This window comes from Lissotriton helveticus, chromosome 6 (assembly GCF_964261635.1).
Source record: "Lissotriton helveticus chromosome 6, aLisHel1.1, whole genome shotgun sequence".
Classification (NCBI taxonomy): Eukaryota; Metazoa; Chordata; class Amphibia; order Caudata; family Salamandridae; genus Lissotriton; species Lissotriton helveticus.
The window spans coordinates 86568954-86594637 of record NC_136067.1 but is presented as its reverse complement, the minus strand read 5'-3'; the positions used below and the strand labels follow the sequence as shown (position 1 = coordinate 86594637).

The 25684-nt window shown below is 43.4% G+C and overlaps 1 protein-coding gene across 2 annotated transcripts in view; it reads left to right on the top strand.

The window, feature by feature from the left end:
- LOC144762257 (calpain-1 catalytic subunit-like) overlaps positions 1 to 25684 on the top strand; it is a 536001-nt gene that overhangs the window by 245067 nt on the left and 265250 nt on the right. For both annotated transcript variants that reach the window (XM_078647402.1, XM_078647401.1), the window contains exons 5-6: positions 9457 to 9625; positions 15424 to 15507. In XM_078647402.1, coding sequence (XP_078503528.1) covers positions 9457 to 9625; positions 15424 to 15507 — 253 coding nt within the window. The remainder of the gene's footprint in view (positions 1 to 9456; positions 9626 to 15423; positions 15508 to 25684) is intronic.

The following is a 25684-nucleotide window of genomic DNA, read 5'->3' as shown; positions in this document are numbered from 1 at the left end:
AGCTCGGCTGATGGTCTTTGTGTACTGACGTTTCGCTGGCTGTGTGTGAACCTGCATTTTGCTGGCGGTGTGTGTGGACTTGCGCTTAGCTGGCAGTGTGTGTGGACTAGTGCTTTGCCTAGCAGTGTGCATGAATTTTCCCTTGGCTAGTGGTATGCATGGATGGCACATGTCTGGCGGTGTGTGTGGACTGTCTCTTAGCTGGCGGTGGGTGTGGACTTGGCTGGTGTTGTGCGTGATCTGCCGCTTGGCTGGCAGTGTACATGGATGGCACTTGGCTGTTGATGTGCATGGATGGTGCTTTCTGTGGCGGTGTGGCTTGTGTGGACCCTCCAGCGTTTTATTACCCAGTCTCCACTACAATCTTAAAATTAGCTAAAAAGTCACGCATTTCTCTCAAATTTTGTGGAATCACCAAGCATGCACAAATTTCCCACCACCCAGCGTTCCCCTTGGTCTTCTGATTAAAGTGATACCTCATTTTTTTGGGTGCCCAAAGCAGAGAACCGAAAAACTGAACCAAAGTGGGTCCAAAAGGGCAGTTTTTTTCATAAGAATTTAGGCTGACTCTGCATTGGGCACCAACACAAGTGAAGTATCATTTTTATTGTGAGACTGAGGGGAATGCTGAGCTGTGAGAAATTTGTGCCGGCGCAATGATCTCACAACCTTACCACACAGAAATTTGAGGAAACTGTGGCTTATTAGCTAAATTTATGGTTTGCAGGGAATTCTGGGTCAGGAAATGTTGGTAGATCAACGCAAGTCACACTTCCCTGGACTCCCCCGGGTGTCTAGTTTTCAGAAATGTCTGGGTTTAGTAGTTTCCCTAGATGGCTGCCAAACCCAGGACCAAAAACGCAGGTGCCCCCTATCTATCACACAACAAACTGTTTTTGCAAGGGGGTCAGCTGTGTTTTTTGTCCCGGGATTGGGGGCCATCTAGGGAAACCTACTAAACAGACATTTCTGTAAACTAGACATCCAGGAGAGTTTAAGGAGGTATGGCTTGCATGGATCCCTCAATGTTTTGTTACAGAAAATACCTTCCTCACATTTCTGTGTCAATCAATCAATCAGGAATTTGTAAGCGCGCCACTCACCCATGAGGGTCTCAAGGTGCTGAGGGGGCGAGGGTGATAGCAGTTCCGTTCAGTCGAAATGCCAGGTCTTGAGAACCTCAGGGAGGGGGCATGTCTGATGTCGATTGGGAGCTCGTTCCAGGTCTTGGCTGCAAGGTAGGAGAAGGATCTTCCCCCTGCTTTGGTTCTGTGGATATGTGGGGTTTCAGCGAGGACTAGGTTGGCTGATCGGAGGTTTCTTCTGGGTACGTGGGTAGTGGGGTCCGGAGTTGTGTAGGCATTTGTAGGTGTGGGTGATTATCTTGAAAGTGACTCTCTTCTAGACGGGAAGCAAGTGGAGCTTCCATAGGTGTTGACTGATGTGCTTGTGTCGAGGGATACAGAGGACGAGTCTGGCGGCAGTGTTCTGTATCGTCTGGAGCTTGTGTAGTAGAGACTTGTTTATGCATAGAGAGCGATCCGTAGTCCAGCCTGCTTGTAAAGAGTGCATGGGTGACTGTCTTCCTTGACTCGTGGGGGATCCATTTGAAAGTCTTGCGGAGGGTGCAGAGGGTGTTGAAGCATCTGGAGGCGACGGCGTTAATCTATCGGTTCATGGAGAGGGAGGAGTCGAGTCCGATGCCGAGGTTTCTAGCGTGATCCGTGGGGGCCGGTGGGCTGCCGAGGGCAGTGCGCCACCAGTTGTTCCATGCCGATGGGAAGGTTCAGAGGACGAGTACTTCTGACTTCCTCCACGAGTTGAGCTTTAGGCAGCTGTTGCTCATCCAGGCTGCGACGTTCTGCATTCCTACCTGGAAGTTGAGTCTGGTGGTGGTGGGGTCCTTGGTGAGGGAGAGGATGAGCTGGGCGTCGTCAGAGTAGGATACTAAGTTGAGGCCTTACTGTCAGACGATGGCAGCAAGGGGGGCCTTGTAGAGGTTGAAGAGGGTTGGGTTGAGCAATAATCCCTGTGGGACTCTGCAATTGATTTTCATGGGTTCGGGGTGGAAGGTTGGCAGTCTGATCCTTTGGTGAGGAACAATCGGATCCAGTCGAGGGCATTTCCTTGTATGCCTGCGTCATGTAGTCTGGTGGTGAGTGTGCGTTGGAAGACGGTGTTGAATGCTGCTGACAGGTCAAATTGAATCAGGGCTGTGGTGTGGCCTTGGTCGGGGAGGGTCATCTGTAGCGGCAAGAAGGGCGGTTTTGGTGCTGTGGTTCCTGGGAATCCGAATTGAGAAGGGTTGAGGATGGCGTTGTGTGGGAAAGTTGTGGGCTCAGAGAAACAGAAGGTTAAGGGGGGGTCCGAGGGGAGAAATTATTATAGACCTACTGGTACCTAGTCCCCCAACTAGTCACTAAAACACACGGAAGGTACAGAAGGTCTGAGAAATATAGAGGGAGAGAAAAGAAAATAGCAAATCTCTCTATTGGGACCTAATAGTGTCCTCTTTTCATACCCAGACTACACTGTTGATCTGGAAAAAACCAAGAAAACAGAAAAAAGAGAAGATACACAAAGAGAGGAAAAGAATACCCATCAGCCCACTCATAAGTGGAATCTCGTCATCTGGGTATGTGTTGGTAAATGGTGTCCTCTAGGATCTGCCTCAGAAACAATCCATAGGACTGCCTAGTGATGGACCCAGAACATTACACCAACAAATGACAGTATATGAGCGGGAGGGGCTAAGGTTGCAGTGCTCAAAGAAAAAGAAAAGGAAAAATGATCCAAGTGATTCTAAAAATACCTACAGTGATGTCATAAAACACTTTATTGGGGCTGACCATCAAAGTGGTATGGTTAAAAACAGTATGCTGATAGCATGTAAAGAATTGCTACCCACCAGTGTTGTTATTCGGTCAACATGTTTCAGCCTAAACGGCTTTCGTCAGGACCTATGGTGCTACTGCAACACTTACTTAAGTGATGTGAAGTAGAATCTACACCTGCTTTCCAAACTGAAAAGAGTGTATCTTCTCCTGCATAGACAAAATACAAAAAAGAAAGAAACAGAGACATGGACACATAATGTCAACAGAACAAGTGCAAAGACTACAAGCTCATGTGCTAAACTAATGGGCGACCTCTTAATAGTGCCCCTTTCAGTAAAACACACCCAGTTTTTGCTATTATTTTGGTGCGTTTTGGTAGCTGAGCCCCTTTTTTTGATGATGTCTGTGAGCTAATTGGCTCAAGCAGACGGGCTGATTCACATCTCTACAGGGTCGCTGTCCGACACCTTGCAAGGCCCGGCTGCCTCCTTAACGATAGAGTGTTTTCCCTTGGACACCGCTGATTGGCTCCGCCTGTAACCAATGCGCGGGCCTGCAGCGTTGTCCAACTTAAGAGTTTTCATTAAGGTCCGCAAGTGTTTTTCCATTTTACAGTTCTACACCATGCTCATATACTGTCATTTGTTGGTGTAATGTTCTGGTCCATCACTAGGCAGTCCTATGGATTGTTTCTGAGGCAGATCCTAGAGGACACCATTTACCAACACATACCCAGATGACGAGATTCCACTTATGAGTGGGCTGATGGGTATTCTTTTCCTCTCTTTGTGTATCGTCTCTTTTTTCTGTTTTCTTGGTTTTTTCCAGATCAACAGTGTAGTCTGGGTATGAAAAGAGGACACTATTAGGTCCCAATAGAGCGATTTGCTATTTTCTTTTCTCTCCCTCTATATTTCTCAGACCTTCTGTACCTTCCGTGTGTTTTAAAGTTGTGGGCTCACCAAATCCACACAAATTTCCTACCACCCAGCATTTCCCCAGGTCATCTGATAAATATGCTACCCCACTAGTGTGGGTGGGCCAAGGGCCAACAACAGGAAATGGTCTAAAACGTACTGTGAGGACTTCAAAATTATCGATCACAAAAAGACATGGTTTTGCGAGGGAGCCACCTGCATTTTTGTTCCCGGACTCGGCATCCATCTAGGGAAACCTCCCAAACCCAGGCATTTCTGAAAACTAGACACCCCTGGAGAGTCCAGGGAGCTCTGGCTTGCGTGGCTCTCCCAACGTTTCGTACCCAGAATCTACTGCAAACCTCCTATTTTGCTCATAAAATCTAATTTTTGTTTGGGATCACCATGCTGGCACAAATTTCCCTTGGTGTCCCGATAAAAATTATACCTCACTTTTGTTGGAGTCAAATGGGGAATCTACCTAAAAACATATAATATACATCGCTATCCCCTCAATCTCTACGTTTTTGGACTTTCCCAGTCGCTAGTCCTTGGCCAAGCCACACAAGTGAGGTATCATATTACTCAGGAGACCGAGGCAAACACTGGGTGGTAGGAAATTTATGCCGGCATTGTGATCCCACACAGAAATGTGAGAAAAATTAAAATTAGAACTAGGTGATTGTTGCAGAGGACAGGCTAAATCATCTGTATTTAACTTACTTCAGGACTGAAGTTTAGTCAGAAAGCTGTGGTAGAAGTTTAGTCAACGTGTTGGAGGTGTTTGGAACCAAAAATAACATCAACCTGTGGTTCAACCAGGTCAATGGGGAAATGTCAGCATAATGGAAAAAGAAAACAATCAGATCTTGGATGTTATTATTCACATGCATGGATACACGTTTGGACACATCAAAGATTTCAGATTAGTTAACAGATTGGCTGTAATAGGCAGCGATGGATTCTCAGTCCACAACGTATTCTGCCCACCAATGCCAGATAGTAGTATATATCCTTGAAAGATTATTTCATATGCAGAAGACAGGAGGATAATTATTCGTGTACTAAGAAACTTTTTTCTTACAAAGTTTACTCTTAGTTCTCAGATTTCAGATTTTTGTAACTAATCATCTTTTGAAGAAGAATGCCTCAAGAGTGTATCCCCTGTGCTTGAACAATCCTGGCAGGTAGCCTTGATTAAGAAGAGTGCGTTAAGAAGCCCGTCTTGTAGCTTTTGATTTTGTACAATTTAGAGGACCATTGCTGTAAACAGATGTGTTTCAAATTGTTGACTGCCTAAAGGCTTAAGATAATGTTTTCACTGCCAACTTGTATAAAAACTGTGGGGCATATTCTCAAGGAGTTATTGCCGCATTAGTGGCACTTTTCTGCCGCTAATGCAGTGATAATTTTATCGCTCTATTACCAAGCTGTTGCTGACAGCCGGTAGCGACAGTTTTTAGGCGAAAGCGTCCATTGTAAAAATCGCCACTTCTGTTAGCGATAAATATATATGCAGGAGAGGCGTTACCATGCAAAAACGCACATAAACACCATTACTCCATATTAATAAGGGGATCCTTGAACTTCTGAAGACAAAAAAAAACTGTCTCTAACTGCAGTCAGAGCCAGTTACTTAAGACCAGGACATAGCTGGTCTTAAAAATGGGGCTAACACTTGGGGCCACATCTCAGCACGTTTTGATGCTGGACAGCGCTGCAAGCAATGTTGCAGCGCTGCCTTGCGACAAAACTACATTGCAGGAATGCACACCATCAATAAGATAGTGTGCATTTTTGGGCCCCAGTAATGAAAAGTGTTGCAGCGCTGCAACAAGACTGTATTGCAACACTTCTCACTATGCCCTTCTTGTGACAGCATGGATGCGCTGTATTCACTGGACAGCGCACCATGACGCAAGTAATGACAGATACGTCAGGAATCCTGACGTATCTGTCTGCGCTAAAGTCACACATTGCTGCGTTCGAGTCACAACCATGAGGCAACTCAAGCAATGCATGGGGCCAGCCTAACCCTGTGGCACTGCGTCACCCTCACGCCTGCCATCAGGCTGGCGGAAGGTACAGACGCAATGCCGTTCATGAGGGGTGCCTTAATATCGGCGCAGTTGGAGATCCATCATTGGTGGTTGTGCACTAGGTGTCATCGTTTGGAAGAATTGGTGGAGTGTTGGAGTGGAGGGAGTTGACAAGACGTTCTTCGGTGGCCTTGATCCAGCTGCGAGGGGGTGCGATGATGGCGGTGGTGTCCGGTGGGCAAGGTGAAGACGTGATGTTACCAATGATGGTTGGTCCAGGAGAGTCCGGTGTTGTGGCTGTAGTCGAAGTTCCCGCTGGCGGAGGTGACGTGCTCGACCGTGTGTCCTGCTATGTGGTTTGTTGAGGTGACTTGCTGCTTGCTTCTGATGTAGGGGACCTTCCCCAGGAGGGGGTGGTGTCCTGGTCACAGGGGTTGTCCAGGTGGAACTTGAGCTCACCAAGTAGGATGTCATTGCTGCATGGGAAACCCTTAAGGGCAAAGAGGTCTACAATGGTATTGGAGAATGGGGGGCCATGGCCTGAGGGGCCTGCACATGAGGGTGCCACATAGGATGTGCTTGGGCTTGATACGGATCTGGAAGTTGAGGTGATCCATGGTCACCCTTGGGTCATTAGAGTGCGTGGTCAGTCAGTGTGCTTCTGTAGGTGATGGCAATGCCTCCTCCTTGATGGTCGGGGTGCTCCTTGCGGGTGATACTGTAGCCGTCAGTGATGGTGATGGCGATGTCCGGTCTGGAGCAGAAGTTGGTCATGGCAGGCGAGGTGGCGTCCAGGTTTCATGGCGAGGAGGGTGCAGGCGTTGTAGCGGTGGAGTGTCCAAGAGGAAGGCTCCTTGGTGCTGAGCGTGGTCTAGGGGCAGACGGACGCAAAGGGCATAGCATACGGGTTTCCACAGCACGGGAGACGACCATTAGAACGCAGGCAGTACATCGTTAACAACGCAACTCCGACAACGCAGGTGCCTTTACATGGCATTTGATTATAATGCATTGTGAGGTCAGTAATGGGGTAATTTAAAGATTTTCAGATGGGTATAAATTTCAAATGTAAAATATGATAAGTGAGGTGTGTTGTGGGTTAAAATATGGAAATTGGGGTAAAATATAAAAATTGGGGTGTGCATTTGGGTAAAATTAGATTTTTGGGTGTGTTATGAGGGCTCAAAAGGGAATTCCAGGGTTCACGGTTGGGTTTGGGGTGCAAAGGTCAGTTTTGGGTTGCACTCACTGAAGTGGGAATAGCGATATTAACGTCTCCGCAATGCAACACCTACTCTACTGTTGCAATGTGCCTAGTATTAGTATGCATTGGAATGGAATGCGCCGTTATGGCATGCTTCGCAACCACGTATGTGCCTTTGGTACGCTGTGCATGGGCACAGAGCAGCTGCCATTGAGAAGTGCTGGGGGGGCTGGACAGCTGTGAAGTGGTAAACGCTGAAAAGAACACTGGATGGGGTGTGGGCGGGTGTAGTAAAAATTTCAATAATGGAAGTCTTACCTCGAAGCCTGGTCCTGTGTCTATGTTGCTCCTTCTCTCCTGCGTCTGCTTCCAGGAACAAGAAGTAGGCAGCCAGGCTCCCTCCCCTGGGCCAATCACGATGCTGCAATGCAGCAGTGGGATTGGTAATTGGCAACGGGACAAGGCATGCAGCCAGGGGATGGAGGGGTGGGCATTTTCTGGAAGCAGGCTGTAATGCAGCCTGCATTACTAACAGGGAAGTGTGCGAGTGTGGGCCAACCAAACAGTCATTGCGTACTTGAGTGGGCATGCCAATCCGCCCATGCCTTGCCCTATGCTTGCAGCAGTCCTACCCACCCTCCCACCCGCAGGGGAAACATAGCACGGTTACATCAGTAAGTTTTCATCATGTGATGATTGTTCCTCTTCTGCACTGTTTTAAAGCAGTAGGGAAACGCTCTTCCACCATAGCGGATGAGCCGCCACTGGGGGTGCGTTATCTACATGTGCTAGGCCTGGGGAACTCGATCCCCCGGCATCCTGCGATATGCGTCCCACCTTCTCCTTACCTGGACATTGACCCCGTAGCGCAATCCGCTGCATTCTCTCTAAATCTGTGACTCAGCCAGCAGGAGCTTCAGCCTGGAGGGAGTTCACAAGCCTGAGTACATCAGTCGCTGCCAAGTCCGCTGGTGAACCTCCCAATGCAGTTGATGCAGCAGGGCCCCCTTAGGCATGAAGTTACAGCGCTCCCGCCACACAAGTTTGGCGCAGCTCAGGCTCCTCACCCTCCACAGCATACGGCCAGCCCAACATCATCCGGCATGTGATGCAGAGTGGCGGCACTCACCATTGGTAATCCCCTCCGTGCAGCCCAGTGTAGTGGTGGATCGTAATATGCGATGCAGACCTCCCTATGTTGGGGTGCAGGAGCGCCTCTACTATTAACAGCTTCAAGGTGCGCAAAGCGGTCTTCTCACACAGATCAGCACAGTGTCTCCATGCAACCTGCCAGACTTCACCACCAGGTACGGGTGATCGTTGCACCTCAATGACTACCGCCATGGCTCATCGACTCTACAGCTCCTCCGCATCCCACGCCAGGCTCCAGACGCAGGTCCAGCGAGGCATCCAGGCTCCAGATGCAGGTCCAGTGAGGCATCCAGGCTCCAGGCGTAGGTCCAGCGAGGCCTCCAGGCGCAGGTCCAGCGAGGCATCCAGGCTCCAGGGGTAGGTCCAGTGACGCATCAAGGCTCTCCTCCTGGTCATCCTGGATGTTGGGTGGATTGCAGGGGTTGTTGATGTGTGCTGCACTTGGCTGCTCCATTCTGCATTTTATTGGTTTTTATGCCTATTTTATAATGAAGGTTGACTGATAGGCTATTTTTTGCATTAGAGACAAAAAAACTCATGTTGAGTTGACTAGTGTGAGTTTTTTTTACGCTAATGGGCCTTTCGGTAGTTATCGCCCGCTAACGCCGGATTTCATTTCGCCATCATGCTGATGTTAGCGGCAGTTTTCACCGCCATTCCCTGATACTATCGCCATGTAGCGACGGCTTGGCAATACACCGCTAACATGGTGAAAGACGAAAACACTGTATGAGTTTTCTTTATGTGTCAAGCTTGAAAATGTTTTGTTGAGACTTCAGTTTCTCACACTTATAGTCATTAGTTACTTCTCATACTTTTCATGCATTTCTCACTTCCAAGACTTAAATATGTTTTAAGACTTTTTATTGTATTTTTTGTCGTTTCTATTATAGGCTGTAAATGTGTTTTTATGGCTTTTATGGATTTGTAGTTTTTGCATAATATTCCTTCAGTTTCACACACTCATATTCTGTTTCTGACAATGAAAGTCAATGAATACACTTTTATTAGTTTCATGTATTTCCTGGCTTTGACTATGTCTTTAGTTTCTCACATTCAGGCAGTTTCTTATACTCTTAGACTGTGGATATGATTTGTTGAATTTGTGCGTATTTACAGACTTCAAGATGTTTGAGTTTCACATCATATCTGTGGAGTATGTTTTAATGTGCTTGTTATTCCCATTTACTGTGAGTATGTTTGCTGCTGTACCCTTAAAAGTAACCAAAGATACTGGCATATGTAGCCATCTAAACGGCCTACACTTCTGTTTTATTATCTGTTTTCTTCCAACCCCTCTCCTACAGGCTGAATGGCTCCTATGAAGGCCTGTCTGGAGGTTATAACAGCGAGAGCTTTGTGGATTTCACGGGAGGCGTAGCAGAGACGTACGACCTGAGGAAGGCACCTGTGGACCTGTACGAAATCATCCAGCGAGCGATTGCACGAGGCTCATTACTTGGCTCCTTCATTAACGTAAGGAACTTTTCATTAGCTAGAACCAACACTCTAGATCAGTGGTTCCCAAACTTTTGACTCCTGAGGACCCCCATTGAGTCACCACTGGAAGCCGGGGACCCCCAAGCAATTTCTAGGATTTAAATTTCAAACGTTAAAACAGTAATTCGGAAAAAAATTAACACACATGTGCACACAAAACAAATACTCAAATTACTAATGATTTTAGGGGCATATTTACAAGCCCCTATCACCATGGGAACATCACTTTTTGAGATGTTCTAGTAGCGATAGGGGCTTTGCCTTATTTACAAGGCATTGTTAAGCCACTTAATGTGGCTTAACGGTTCCTTGTAAATAAGACCCACTTTCACACAATGCTTAGCGTGAAAGGGGTGGGCAGTGGTTGTTGCGGTGGGCTTTTTTCCTGCAACACCCATTGATTTTGACGCTGCCCCCTATTTACAAGAGCAGCGTAAATGGGAAGCAGCGCCAAAATTAAGACCAGGGAAAACCTGGTCTTAACTTGGCAAAACAAGGAGAAATGTTTCATTTCTCCTCGTTTTTGTAAAACGCCTTGGATTGTTTATGTTCAGGAAGGCGACCGTTCCTGCACATCAACAATCTTTAAAAAAATGACATTTTGTAACTTCCATGTGTGATGCATTAAGTAGCACACATAGACGTGACAAAATGACATTTCAAGATTATTTATGTGCAGGAAGGGGGACCTTCCTGTACATAAACAATCTTCCCCTGTTAAGTGTAGCGCCAGTGCAGGGGAAACGCAGGGCTGCACCATATTCTTGTAAATATGGTGCAGCCCTGCGTTTCTGAAGTAGTGGAGTGTGTTGTTAAGCCAAGGAGGCAGTCTGGAGAAGCACAAACTCAAGGAGTGCTGATCTGGAGAAGCACAAACTCAGGATTCAGAACATAACACAGTGGTTAGCATTGACTTTAACAATAAAAATGTATTTCCACCCAAAGAAACCTTTTTAGAAGCATCAGGATACTGAAAGACTGGGAAAAAACATGTCACTGACTTGTACCTTGCAGTTTGCAAGCAGCTGTTTGATGACAGTTTTTTGGCCACTGCTAAATTACGATTGTCACTTATGAACTGCACTGTAACAAAAGAATCTCTCTGACAAAAGCAGTAACCCACTGACCGATGCATATCAAATACTGTTTTTTAAAATGCATGGTACACCTTCTTTGCAGTAGGCATATAAACCCTCTGTGATACATTAGTTCAGTCACAGATGCCACTGGACAAAACTCTCATGTCTCTCCAGCAGGGAAATTCATCACTTTCGTTATCTTGACACTTTTATTGTTCTTTGAAAACTGCTAATTAAACAAGATACTTAGCAGTTCTTTTAAAACTGCTGCCTGCGGACCCCCTGGGAATGTGTCAGGGACCCCTGGGGGTCCGTGGACCACAGTTTGGGAAACACTGCTCTAGATTATTCATCTGTCACATGCGGGAAACATCCATTACCACGTGGGCATTGCATCGCAATGCCTTTACATCTCGGGTATTACAACGCAAGTCGTTACAACGACTTGCGCTGGATGGCGGTTTAACCTAAGAAATAGTATGATTTACTATTCAAACACCTTCCCTACTGTACGTAGACTGGTGTTGGAATAGTAAATCATACCACTCCTAAGTCCAGCGCCCTGCAGCGCAAGTCGTTGTAACGACTTGCGTTGTAAAAACTGCAATGTAACGTACCGCGATCATTTTGAGCGCGTTGTAACGTCACATATTCGTTAAATGCAGAGCGTTCACACAGTTTATACTTTCCCTTGTGAGTTTTGACTTGGATATCCCTCCATTACACATCTGTGAGCCCTGATTTCCAGTTAGCAGAGAGTGTGTGAATGAAGCATTATCAACAAATCCGAACTAGATATGAGTGATGGGCTGTGTGTGTGTGTGTGTTGGCGGGCCGTTGGAGTCAGTAACCCCAGATTCAGTTATGAATGTAATCAAAACATTGTAAGGAATTTTTTGCCTTCCTCATTTCGAAAACATAATTGATGTCCACATCTGTAGTACTGTAAATTAAATGACCGATGGTTGCTTTTAGAGGTGGTCCAATATTTGCACAGCTCTCCAAAGGCTTATCACTGCTTCCTCTCTGGACCACAGGCCTACTTGTTTCAAAGACCTTTGTTTGGATTAGCCCTAGTGATATGTAACCTGCACCTTGGGTATCACCTTGAATGTTATTGACATCAAACTGGAGTATTCGATGCTGGGAAAAAACAATCTCTTTCTCGAAGCGGATATGCCTTGCATAGTGGTATCTGTGAACATGTATTTAAAAGTGGTGGAATAGCCCCATAAGGTGTTGATGTCACTATGACCCACTCTGGTTCATCCCATTGAACTGATATCAGCCACATCACAAAGGTGCAGATTTAGTTCATATTAATAAAATTAACTGTGTAGCACATGTTAGAATTTAGGTCACTGTTAAGAGGGTTGTCAAAGAGATGGAGTTTAGGTAAAGTATATTATAAACTTCGAGTATTGAGGTCAGGGTAGTGACCTTTTTTTTTTTATGGAAGCCACAGTAGTTTGTGGAACGTAATGACCTGCAATTAGGCTCTCTACTCTTACCCATGCAAAAGCAAATACAGCTGCACTTCTGCCACATTTTCAGGGAAGCTTTTGCATGTGCACCTGGTTGCCTGTATTTAGACAGGATCTGGTGATTGACTCTTCTTTCTGCTTGAGCGCCAAGGTTAGTTGGCCACGCACATACGGTTTCAGTGGATTCTCATGTTGAAGTGGGGGGTGGGAGGCATTCCCCTGAATGGCGCCTTCGGAGCTCTAAGAGAGACCTAACCCACAGTCTCATTACCATGTTGGGTGTGTGCAGTGTGATTGGTGTCCAGGATGGTGTCAGTCCATAGTAGGTGTAGGCTCTTCTAGTGGTTCCTCAGGCAGCCTTCCATAGAGATCTATTAAGATCACATAGATCGATTGAGATCTTCCTTAGGCTTTGTCACAACTTAAGATGTTGATATTGATTAATCAGTCATTGGGCAGGACCATGATCATGAATGGAATCAGATATTTCCTTTCAAAACTTTGGTTTTGTTGTCAGTCATTCTAGGGGTAGGATCCAGTTGTGCAACAAGGGTCCACCAATGGAGTGAGTAGAGCCAGCAGGATGATCACAACATAAGTGTCAGAACTGAGCGCAGGTTGGTTTAATGTCTGTTCATGTATGGCTGATGCTGGAAACGGTAAACAGTCATAATATCGATTCCAAAATATAGAATGGACATAATATCGAAGTAAAAATATAGAATGGACAAAATATCGAATGGACACAATATAGTGGTTAAAAATATCGAATTTAAGGTAAGTAATATCGATTTTCAAAATATAGAAGTCAAAATATCGAAGTATACAATATAGGCATTAAATATATCGATTTTTTAATAATATAATTTTTTTGAAGTGTTTTGTATGTTAGTATATGTGTCAAAAGTGTATATTAATTTTTGTAATGTATGTTTAATGTATTTTAAGTAATGAATTTTATGTTATTTAATTTTTGCGTAATTTAATTCTGTAGCGGGTTGTGGGTTTAAGTAAATTAAGTAATTTAATTATATTAAATTAAATATTAATTTTTAGCAATTATTATTAATTTTTAATTAAATTTTGCTTTTCAGTTCTGTAGCGGGTTGTGGGTTTATAGGGGAATAGGGTGGGAAGTAATTTAATTGTAATTAATTAAATATTTTTATTTATTTATTGGTATTCATTTTGAATTTATTGTTATTTTTTAATTGGTAATAAATTTTTATTAATTGCCAATTAATTTGTATTAATTGATTAATTGTTAATTATGTTAATTTTCTAAATTTATTTTCTGCAGCGGGTTGTGGGTTTATAGGGGAATAGGGTGGGAAGTAATTTAATTGTAATTAAGTAATTTTTTTCATTTATTGGTATTGATTTTAAATTTATAGGTAATTAATTTTTTATTGGTAATTAATTTCTATTAATTGGAAATTAATTTTTATTAATTGGTAATTATTTTGTATTAATTAAATATTTGATAATTATGATAATTGTATTAATGTATTTTCTGTAGTGGGATGTGGGTTTATAGGGGAATAGGGTGGGAAGTAATGTAATTGTAATTAATTACATATTAAAAATACTTTTTGTGTATTGATAATTAATTTACTGTTAATTTTTAATTGGTATTAATTTTTATTATTAATTAGTTTTTGTTATTGAAAATTAATTAGTTGTTAAATAATTATGAATAGGTTATTAATTTTTAATAACTAATATGCAGTTGTGTTTCTAATTAATTATTACATAATATTAAATTGGTTATTAATTTCAATTAATGTTTTATTGGTATTGATATTTAATTTATTTTTAATAATATATTAAATCATTACTTTCCCTACTGTTAAACTCACTGGAGTGGGAATAGTAATTTTCACCCTCCCGCTATCCAACGCTTTCCCTACTGTTGCACTCTCTGGAGTGGGAATAGTATTTTTTACCCCTACGCTATCCAAAGCTTTCCCTACTGTTGCACTATCTGGAGTGGGAATAGTAATTTTCACACTCCCGCTATCCAACGCTCTCCCTACTGTTGCACTCTCTGGAGTGGGAATAGTATTTTTTACCCCTACGCTATCCAACGCTTTCCCTACTGTTGCACTCTCTGGAGTGGGAATAGTAATTTTTACCCCTATGCTATCCAATGCTTTCCCTACTGTTGTACTCTCTGGAGTGGAAATAGTAATTTTTACCCTTCCAATATCCAACGCTTTCCCTACTGTTGCAATCTCTGGAGTGGGAATAGTAATTTTTACCCCTACGCTATCCAACGCTTTCCCTACTGTTGCACGCTCTGGAGTTGGAATAGTAATTTTTACCCTCCCGCTATCCAACGCTTTCCCTACTGTTGCACTCTCTGGAGTGGGAATAGTATTTTTTACCCCTACGCTATCCAATGCTTTCCCTACTGTTGCACTCACTGGAGTGGGAATAGTATTTTTTACCCCTACGCTATCCAACGCTTTCCCTACTGTTGCACTCACTGGAGTGGTAATATTAAATGTTACCCTCCTGCTATCCTACGGTAAAATATTGTACATTTTTTATTATTAACTTAAATTAATTATATCTTAATTTTAAGGTTATTTGAGTATTTTTAAGTATGTTTTAGTTAATTATATTTATTATTTCATTAATTTTAAATTACTTTTAAGACATTTAAAAAAATTCGATATTATGACTGACTATATTTTTTACAGACTATATTTTGGATTCGATATTTTTGTACTTACCTGTTTGTAGATAGGAATTCGATATTTTGGCATTCTATATTTTGGTGACTATATTTTGGTAAGTCTATATTTTGTCATTCTATATTATGTCAGTGATCCGCTGGAAACAGAGGCCATAGTGGGAGTCAGTTGCAGGCGAATGGAAGACAAGCCATAACATGTGAGTGATGTTTTTAGCAGTGAATAGTGACTTTTAAGCCATGTACCTGCGAGAGAAACTAACATCCAGCCATAAATCAGCTGAGACGCAAGCCATCATGCAGAGGTTGAAAGCAGCTGGTGGTGTCAGTGTGCAGTAGAGGATAGTAGATGGTGGTGCCTTCCTACAATGGCGTGTTTTTGCCTGCATGCAGAAGTGGATGTTGGATGAAAGTGTCTGCCTGTATTGGGAGTTGGTTTCTGCAGCATATCACTAGAATGCACCAGATGTTGATGTGTAATATTTGCTGCCCTTCCCTTCCATTGTCTTTTAGATATTCAATTCCTCTGACACGGAAAAGGAAACAGACAAGAAGTTGGTGAAGAACCACACTTACTCAATCACTGCTCTCAAAGAGGTGAGTTTCTTATCATAACATGATGCTAATGTAACGGGAGTGTTGCAGATTACTGGTTAAATGTCATATTTGTAGCATGTGTTGGCGGCAGATACACATGCTATGCATACTACTTCCGCCTAGTGTTGAGCCTGGACTCTCCAAGTTGTTTTTCCTCAAGGAAGTTTTATGATCGGTGCCATTTATCGTCTATCCTCCGCCTCGAGGCATTGAGCATGTTCAACAGCTCCTTTGCTAGAAAGTTTTTTTCCGCCACTCGGTTCGGACAGACTGCATCGGAGCCCTTGAAGATTCGACGCTGAAGGGGGACATCCAGTGAACTTCATCCAACAGATTCGAGATGCTGAGAAGTAAGTACCCAGTAGGTGACACATATACCAGTCGAAAATGCCCGCTCCAGGTGATGTAGATGAAGGAAGACCTTTGTCGCTAGTACCCTCGGTGCGGGGCCAAGTAGGCATACTTCGACACTCACGAGGTGTCTATTCTAATCTGTGTTCATCCACAGAGCTCAAAGAAACAAGAGAGCAGCCAGCTCATTATTTAAAAACAAAATGACACACTTGACCCGAAGGTATCGTCATTTGGCACACACCATGGAGCAGGTAGCTGAGGCAGAGTTCTCACATGATAGAAAGAAAGATATCGAGGTCGGTGCACCAACAGGAGGTCCGGTACATGTTGAGGGGCCCACATCGCTGGTCCCTGTGTTGGGACTGAGGACCAAAGCGACCCCACGTACAGTGAGGACTGTTGACTGACCATGTGCCAAAACCATCTGGCACACACCTCCTCCACCACGCCACAGCCCTTTGACTCAGGTCGACACTGCAAGCATATCTCGGACCCGAGAAGAGACGAGAATGTTCTCGATCCCACATAGGTGACAAGGCCACATTACAGGGATAGCAACACATCTGCACCAAAGCCCAAGTTTGCACTGACAAGCACAATGTCACCAAAAGCTACCAAGTAGACTTTAACCCCACATAAAGCATTGGATCCAAAGAAACTCATGGGATCAAAACTCTTGGAATCTGAATAGCCCTCGTCTCCGAGGACAGACAAACACGATGGACACACTTTGAGACAGAATATTAGCCATATATCTAGGGTTACAAAGCCACACACAGGGGCCGATTATGATCGCCACCATAGAGTAGGAGGGACCGTCCGCAGGGGCTGCGGCGGTCCCTCCGTGCAGATTAGGCTGTGACCGCCAGGGTGGCGGTCACATCCTCAATCCTTAACATTGCGGCGGGTGAAGCTTCAAGCTGCACCGCCGCAATGTTAAAAATGCATGCACGGCATTTGCGTGCACAAAGCAGCAGGCACCGCGCGGTGCCTGATGCTTTGTCCACGCAAATGCTGGGGGGTACCATGTGCACCCCCATCCCCCTTAACCAAGGGGGCCCGCAACGGGCCTCTGAAGTCAATGTCCGTATGCTTTTCGACGGCGGAAAAGCCGCAGTGGAAAAGCATATGATTTCCGCCATCCTAATATGGCTGACGGTGTCTGATAGACACCGCCAGCCATGTTAGAGCTTTTCCGCCGTGGTCGCCTTGGACTGGAACAATTCATGCAGAAGAATTGCACAGAGAGTGCTTAAACACAAGCACAAGAGCAGGATCTGCCGCTGCCTTCACCAATGAAGGTGGCGCTATAACACAAGAGATTTTGTTTATACATACTTTTATTAGCATGAGTCTTGGGAGTTAGTTTTCAGCAATCCAACCCAAATGTATCCATAGGATAACCAAACTAATTATTGATATTGGTCACATTGAATGAAAAGGGAAGAAAAAGCACACGGAAAAGTCCATTTATATGAAAAAATATTGTATTTCATTAGTCAGAAGAAAATAAATTCACGGGGATACAACAAACAAATCAATGTAAGCAAAAAAAGTCCCAAACAGATATGTGTGCAAATCAGCAAATCAGTTCATAACAGGACATCAACTCCTTTCAATAGCAGTGAATAACTAAGTCCATTTATGTACAAAAGTTACTCTTAGGGAAATAAATTGCTTTGGAGATGATGACGAGGTCGACGTTTCGGTCTTTGTTGCAGGTGTCTATAAGACCATCATCAGGACAATTGTCTATTTGCAGAGGAACCCCCCTATATAGAAACAATGTGATAATATTACATTATGTGCTAACTGAATTCAATGACATCATAAACAAACAAATATTTATCCAAAAATCGTGTGCATAACATCAAAGTGATGTTTCTCAAGTATTCTTCCATTTATAAATAAGGTAGATATGTCAATTATCGCTAGACAATCTTAAGGATTCATGAATCAAATTTGAACTTATATTGGTGCCTCTAGCTGGCCAACCTTTAAAAAAAGGGAACACCACTAACGTTCATTATACCATGTGTGGAATGGATATAGACTTACTTAACAATGCTGAAGAGGTTGTTAAAGTCAGTTGGCTAGTAAGTGGATATAAATCACCGCAGAAATCTGTCGGGAAGAATGCAAGGTATTGTGTCATATTGTGATGGTATTACTGTCTGCCAACTTGATATCAGGTTTGGAAATTTTCATACCTGTTGAATTCTTGAAATCAATCGTGAATGGTTCAGGTCAGCAATAAATGGTTCAGGTCAGCAATCCAGCACAAATGAAGGAAAGCTCTTCGAGTCACAAGTTGACTGTGTCACTAAGAATAGATTGAGACACGGATTGAAAATTACTTTCAATGAAATGTGATTACAGGGGTTTGATCAGTTACTGTTTATTTTGACCAAACGCCTCAAAAAGGCAACAAAACCCGGGGCATGGTTTGTACTGCCGTCCATTAGTTAAACAACGATTTTAAGGGGTTTGTGTGTCTGTAGATCATGACGCAATTAAACAGATAGCACTCGCGTTGTTGTTTCATGCATTGCAGTTTAAACATAAGTTGTCGGAAAGTGCCGAATCTAGATGAAGCCGAGCTTCATAATGGATTTCGGTGGGCCTCGAGAGTCAGTCTTTTTTGCAACAACATGCTTCATCTCGAAGGGCAAACCAACTATGGGGAGTGGTGGATATCTTGGACACAATTTTAGCCGCGACCATACTAGACGCGGATAAAATTTAAGCCGCGAACATAATCGATGCGGACAAACTATAACGCCATTACCAGGGTACCAAGATGTGACCCATGATTCCAATGACTGCTTTAAAAACTTAGATCTATAATGGGCAAAGCGGGAACTCAACACTATGGCTAAATTAGAAATTGCCCTTATCTAGAAAGATGGGGCATGAGATAACTTACATTGTTTACGAGGTAAAATGGCACATCGAAGGTAATCCTGCTGTCATCTGCTTGTTACGAAATGCAGATCCAGACAGCTGCTCGGTTTTTAAACACTGTGACCCGGATGTTGTACCAGGTTAATCAGAAACAGAGGATCGACAAACGCCACTGTTTGTGAAATAGACAAACGACACTCGCGTCGGCCATCTAGGAATGTCTAATGTTGCAATATACTGATATATTGAACAATGGTGGTGATCGCGGCTCGAAGCTAGCTGATCTTAAACATATATCGATGTCATGCAGTTACTCCCAATGAACATTAATGTATCATGCAGCATCCGATTTAACACAATTCTATCGAACAATATTTATACAAATATGAATTTGACAATTTCACATATTTGGAACCAAAACAGATTACATCACATACAATGAATACTAGATGAGCAATATGGTATATTGAAATAATTTCCACAAAAGAAGAAGAATCAGTTCAATGAAGCTGCCGGGGATTCATTCTGTAAATGATAATCTGGCTACTAGTCTACTATAAACTTTATAACAGCAAAAAGACATGGAACAGAAACATTTTTCTCAAATGTATGAGTCACAGTATCCAATATATACAACAACAGAAGCTGTTATTATTAGCAATTTTAAATATATTAGACAACCAAAGAGGTCATAAATTTCAACTGGACACATTAAATAAAACATTCATTATTCTAGAATCTATTATTGGAGCTAGTACCGGGTGATTAGATCTTCAGGATATCAAACTGCACTTTACGTCAGACAGGTTAAGGTTTGCCATTCTGTTGAGGAATTTAGTCCATTTTTAACAGAGTTGGCAAACAAAAATGGACTAAATTACTCAACAGAAAAATGTTTCTGTTCCAAGTTTTTTTGCTGTTATAAATTTTAACCTGTTTTGGACAACCAAGTACGTTTGGGTGTTAACTCGGGCTGAGTTTTATCCAATGCATCCTTCATGGAGGGAGCCCTCCTGAAGGTGATAGCAGGTAACTTAGGCAAGATGGGACCTAGAATGACATCTGTTAAAACGATAGGCCATTCAGAATTAATAATCCGTCTCAGTTTACGTTCCTGTGAACAGTAGGTGGTGATAAGACGGACAGAACCAACGGAGGTTGAATCAGATGTGGCCACGTTTTTGGGAGTCAGTAATTCATCTCTCGAGTGTGATGAAGATCTCAAGAGTGCACGGTTCAAAAGATCTAACTTGTAGCGGCGCTGAAGGAACCTTTGTACTGACTCAGCTAAGCACTGATTAGATGTCGTTGGATCACTGCAGATTCTCTTAATGCGAATGAATTCGCCAAAGGGTATGCTGTTTATGGTGTGGGATGGATGGGCACTCCGGGCGTGGAGAATGGAATTCCCCGCCGTTGCCTTCCTGTGGAGCTTTGTACATAGCTTGCCTTGCTCAATGTAAATATGCACATCTAAAAACTCACCCGAGCTTGATGTGATCATGGCAGTGAATCTCAAATTACGAGTGTTGATGTTAATCTCATTCAGAAAAGCTTGGGCCTGTGCCTGCGAACCCTTCCATATGACACATACATCATCTATAAAATGCTAATAGTGGGCTAAATGTGGAAGCCACTGGCGATGAGCTTTATGTAGCACGTGCTCCTCCCACCAGCCAACATGTAAACATGAATAGCTGGGGGAGAAGCACGAGCCCATAGCGACCCCTCGTTCTTGGTGATATATGTCATTTTCAAATTGGAAATGATTGTTGGTTAAACAGATCTTAGTCGTCTCCAACAGCATGATGTTGTGCTCTCGCAGGACTGCATTACGTGTGTCTAAATAATATTTAGTGTCCTCAAGACCCTGGGAGTGGTGAATACTCGTGTATAACGATTCAACGTCCATCACCAAAAAACAGAAATCGGAACACCAATTAACATCTTTGATTTTAACCAAAAAGTCTGTAGTGTCCTTAAGATAAGAAGGAAGTGAGGTAATGTGAGGTTGGAGGAAAAAATCAACATATTTGGATAAATTTTCATTGATACTAACACGTGCCGAAATAATAGGACGTCCAGGGATAGGGGTGACAAGTTTGTGAATTTTGGGAAGAAGATAGAAAACTGGGGTGATAGGATGTGTGACGCTTAGAAACTTGGCCTCATCCTTGATGAGGAGTCCCTTTCTTTGCCATTGGTAGATGGTTTTCCTGGTGGATTCATTGCTTTTTAGCATGGCAAATTTGGTGGTTTTAGTGTAACACGTGGGGTCCCCCAATTGTCTTGCGGCTTCTTTAAGATAGTCAATTTTAGCCCATAAAACCGTGTTACCACCTTTATATATATATATATCAGGGGTCACACCCCGCAGACTCCTTAGTTGTTACAACTGCCAGGAAAAGGGCTGCAGCACAGGGCACTGGAGAAGTGCCACCTCCATATAAAGACAGCAAAAGGAGAGATGCTGCATGCAACCGGTGGCGATTGGGCCATGCATTGGAAGATTGCCAACTTAGTGGGGCTACTCTCCCACCTTAACAGTGCAACCTGGAATGAGACGCAGGAACTGATGCAACATCTCCCAGACAAATATAAAAAGAGAGGAGAAGACTTGGTAAATAAGGGCAGGCAAATATCTAATAACACAATTATATGATCACTATAATTGGCGTTACCAAGATAGGCAAGCCACAAGGCGTTCTACCACTGACAACACATCATATCAATGCCAACAACAGCATTACCACCAGCAAAACCGTGGCTATTATAGAGGCGGATACAAATATAGAGGTGGAAGTACAACCAATAAGGGAGCCTCTACACCTAAACAGTGACTTTCCCACACTCTCCCTGATCACAAAACACCAGCTGGAGGAAGCCTGCAATAATTTCACTAGTTGTCGCCAGACATAACATCAGACCAATTGGTACTACAAATAATCAGGCAGGGATATTGCCTAGAACTAACTCAACAGCCACCAAATATCCAGCCAAAAACAACACATAACAAATCCTTAGCATCTACATCTGCTGAAGGAAGAAGTACACTATTACTAAAAGGGGCCATAGAACCTGTCCCAAGAAAACATCTCAACAAGGGAGTCTACTCCATTTATTTTCTCATACCAATCTAAACTGCGAGTGTTTTGCGACAGCGATAGCGGTCGCAAAACAATTGTACATTAAAGTACGAGTTGCTATTAGGAAGGGACTCCCTTGGCATGCCCCTTCCTAATAGCGAGTCGCAATCCGTATTTGTAAAAATAGGGTTTTTCCATGGGGTAGACCAATTTTGCAGCCGCAAACGAGCCAATTTCCTGTTTGCAACCGCAAAAAAATAGTCGTATATCTGGCCCTTTGAACATTATTTGAAGCAAACCCACCATCTCATGCCTAAAGTCACTGTTAGAGGGTACTGCTTTACAGTCTATGCATAGCAAGTGTATCTGCAGCCAACACATGCTACGAATGAAGTATGTTGCTTACTCTGTAAGCATCTATCCGTAGCGTGTAATGCTACAGATTCACATGCACCCTCCAGCCTCCCCAGCAGGAAAGAGATGGGGACAAATATACACACAAATACAGCATTCTCAACAACAAAGCTAACGTAGCAGACTATGGGCCAGATGTAGGAGCCCTAATACCGGTCGGAAACGGCCGATTTTGGCCGTTTCCGACCGGTATTAGGGTTTTCAGATGTAGAGCATGCATTTACAGAATCGGTATTTTACCGATTCTGTATTTACCGATTCGGTAAAATTACCGAATCGGTAAATACCGACTCGGTAAAATACCGATTCTGTAAATGCAGATGTAGCTGGCACATGTCAGAGTGCCACAGGGCTTTAAGAATCGGTATTTTACCACCCAATCCAGGGCCAGAAGTAGGTCGGTCGGTAACGGCCGAAAATCGGTATTTTCGGCCGTTACCGACCGGTATTCAAGAATTGGCATGTAGGGGAAACATTTCACAGAATCGGTAAATTTACCGATTTGGTAAATTTACCGATTCTGTAGAATACCGAATCGGTATTTTTACCGATTTGGTAAATCCCAGATGTAGGTGGGACTCTTCTGAGTCCCAAAGGCCCTACAAATTCGGTATTTTAACACCCAATCCAATTGGGTGTTAAAATACCGAATTCAGGTGTGCATGCACATGTGTGCATGCACACCTAGCCATGTGACAGACAGACATACCCTTAGGGCATGTCTGTGTGCCACATGGCGCACATGCCTATTTTTGGGGTGCCAGAGGGTGTCAAAGTGACACCCCCTGCACCCTTGCAAAAGTCGGTATTTACCGATTCGGTAATTACCGAATCGGTATTTGCCATTGATTCCTATGGGCTTCACAGCCCATAGGAATCAATAGGGAATACCGATTCGGTAATTACCGAATCATAAATACCGAATTCTAACGATTCGGTATTTCCACATCTGGAAATACCCTCATCTCCCCCCTTCATATTTACCGACTCTTAAATACCGAATCGGTAAAATTCGGTATTTAAGAGTCGGTAAATATGATTTACCTACATCTGGCCCCCAATTGGGTGGTAAAATACCGAATCCAGGTGTGCATGCACATGTGTGCATGCACACCAAGCCATGTGACAGACAGACATGCCCTTAGGGCATGTCTGTGTGCCACATGGCACACATGCCCGTCTTTGGGGTGCTAGAGGGTGTCAAAGTGACATCCCCTGCACCCTTGCTAAAATCGGTATTTACCGATTCTGTAATTACAGAATCGGTATTGCCCATTGATTCCTATGGGCTTCAAGGCCCATAGGAATCAAATCAAAAGATACTTTATTCGGTTTAAATCACAAAAACCATAAAAGTGTACAAGTATTAAAAAGGTCCACAAGTCACCAAGCTGCATAATTTGTAATAAAAATACAACATAAATGAAAAACAGGGGATGCCCAATACGATATGCAATACGTGGTGACAAAAGTTTAAAAACAACAGTATTAACATTGATCGCTTAATTAAAAAATTCATGCAATGGTTAACATTTATGAAGGATCAACTAGGACCAGGCGATCCTTTTGCCAAGTCTCACTGCTATGGTTAAGAATTTTGCCACATTATAAATTACCCATATTTCTGTCAAGAGTTGAAGATACAGCAGAGCTGGCTTCACTTGCCTAAGACCTCTTCCCTTTAACAATGGTATAATGAATTTTGATCCTATACCCTTAAAATGATCACAAAAAAACAGGAAGTGAACAGTGTCCATAATTGAACAGCCATCGCATTTGCATAGATCTAGGTCCCTGCTCCTGGTCCAAACAGGGCGGCCGGAAATTAGGAGGTGAATTTTGTTCAGTCGGAACCTTGTTAACAAGTACCTGTGGTTAGCATCATTAACAATTTTGAGGTACAGTTCCGGTTCAGGGCCCGAAGAAACAATCAGCTGATGGGTCCTGACAGAGGGCTTTAACAGTTCTCTGTCGTCTCTATCCATTTCTCTTTTCAGCAGGAAAGTGTTTTTGGCCCATTTCAGGTCTCCTTTCACCAAGCTGGAAGGTTTATCAAACAATTCAGGCCGACCCAGCTTTTCACACATTTGTTGCACGTATTTCAACCAGGGGATCTTTTCCCAATGATCTAGCAACAGGCAGTCTTTTAAGATTTCATGGTTCACTTCAAGCTCTGGGTTTAACCAAACTGCCAACCATTTTAATAAGGGGGCCATAGCAATTTTGTCCTCCAAATAACCCACGCCGCATTCCTGGTGAACTATGAAGCTTGCAGTGGATCTTGGGAGGGAAAGAAGTGTTTTTAAAAAGTTGTCCTCAGTAACCTGGAGCGATGTGACTGGCCTAAAGCCCCACAGATCAGCCCCATACATGGCAATGGTTATACATTTGGCAGCATAAACTTTCAACATTGCTTCGATTGGCTTCACCCCTACTTTACGAGAGAAGTTCAGCACCGCCGAAATCGAGCGTGCCAGGGCTATTTTTTTTTCTACCAGTTGGGGATGCCACGTGGAGCCTTCGTCAAAAACAACCCCCAAGTAAGGGAATCTAGAAACTCGTGACAACTTATGTCTATTACAAAATAATGACATCACATTTTTTTTGGTTTTAACTTTGTGGCCCACTACCATAACATGGGACTTGCCAATGTTAACACTTAGATCGAGGTTATTCATAAAAACATAAAAAGAGTTCAACAAGCATTGAAGTCCTACAGCAGTTCTGGCTAAAAGGGCAGCGTCATCCGCATACAGTAAGGCAGGCAGTAAGTATTTCCCAGCCTTCGGGATGTCCTTGCAAGCAGCACCCAGAACTTTACCTAGGTCATTAATATATAGTGTAAAAAGCAGGGGGGCAAGGATGCAACCCTGCCTCACACCATTGCTAATGCTGATTTTTTCCGTGCAGTTCCCCTTTCTGTCGAAGCGGACCGTTGCTGTGAGGTCCCTGTGGGGGTCTGCTAGGAAGTACACTATGTTGGGGTCAATTCCGATGTCAAGGAGCTGGCCCCACAACTTGGATCTGTTGACTCGGTCGAATGCCGAAGACAGATCCATAAAAGCAATAAACAGTGACCCTTGCTTAGCTAAGGTGTACTTTCTGATAATTAATTGTAAATTTAAGCTTTGATCAATGGTGCTGCGCCCCTTTCGGAAACCGTACTGTAAAGGGGAAAGTGTATTGGTCTCCTCTAACCAATCTGTCAGTTTTCCTAAGACCACTCTCCCTAAAACCTTAACTGCAGAGTCGATGAGGGATATGGGTCGGTAATTACCAGGATCCCCCCGGTCCCCTTTTTTATAAATGGGTACAATAACCGACTGCGTCCATGACTCAGGAATGCCTGCCTTCGAGACTCTATTAAAAACATTGGTTAAGACTTTGGACCAAAATAAAATATCAACTTTAAAAAGATC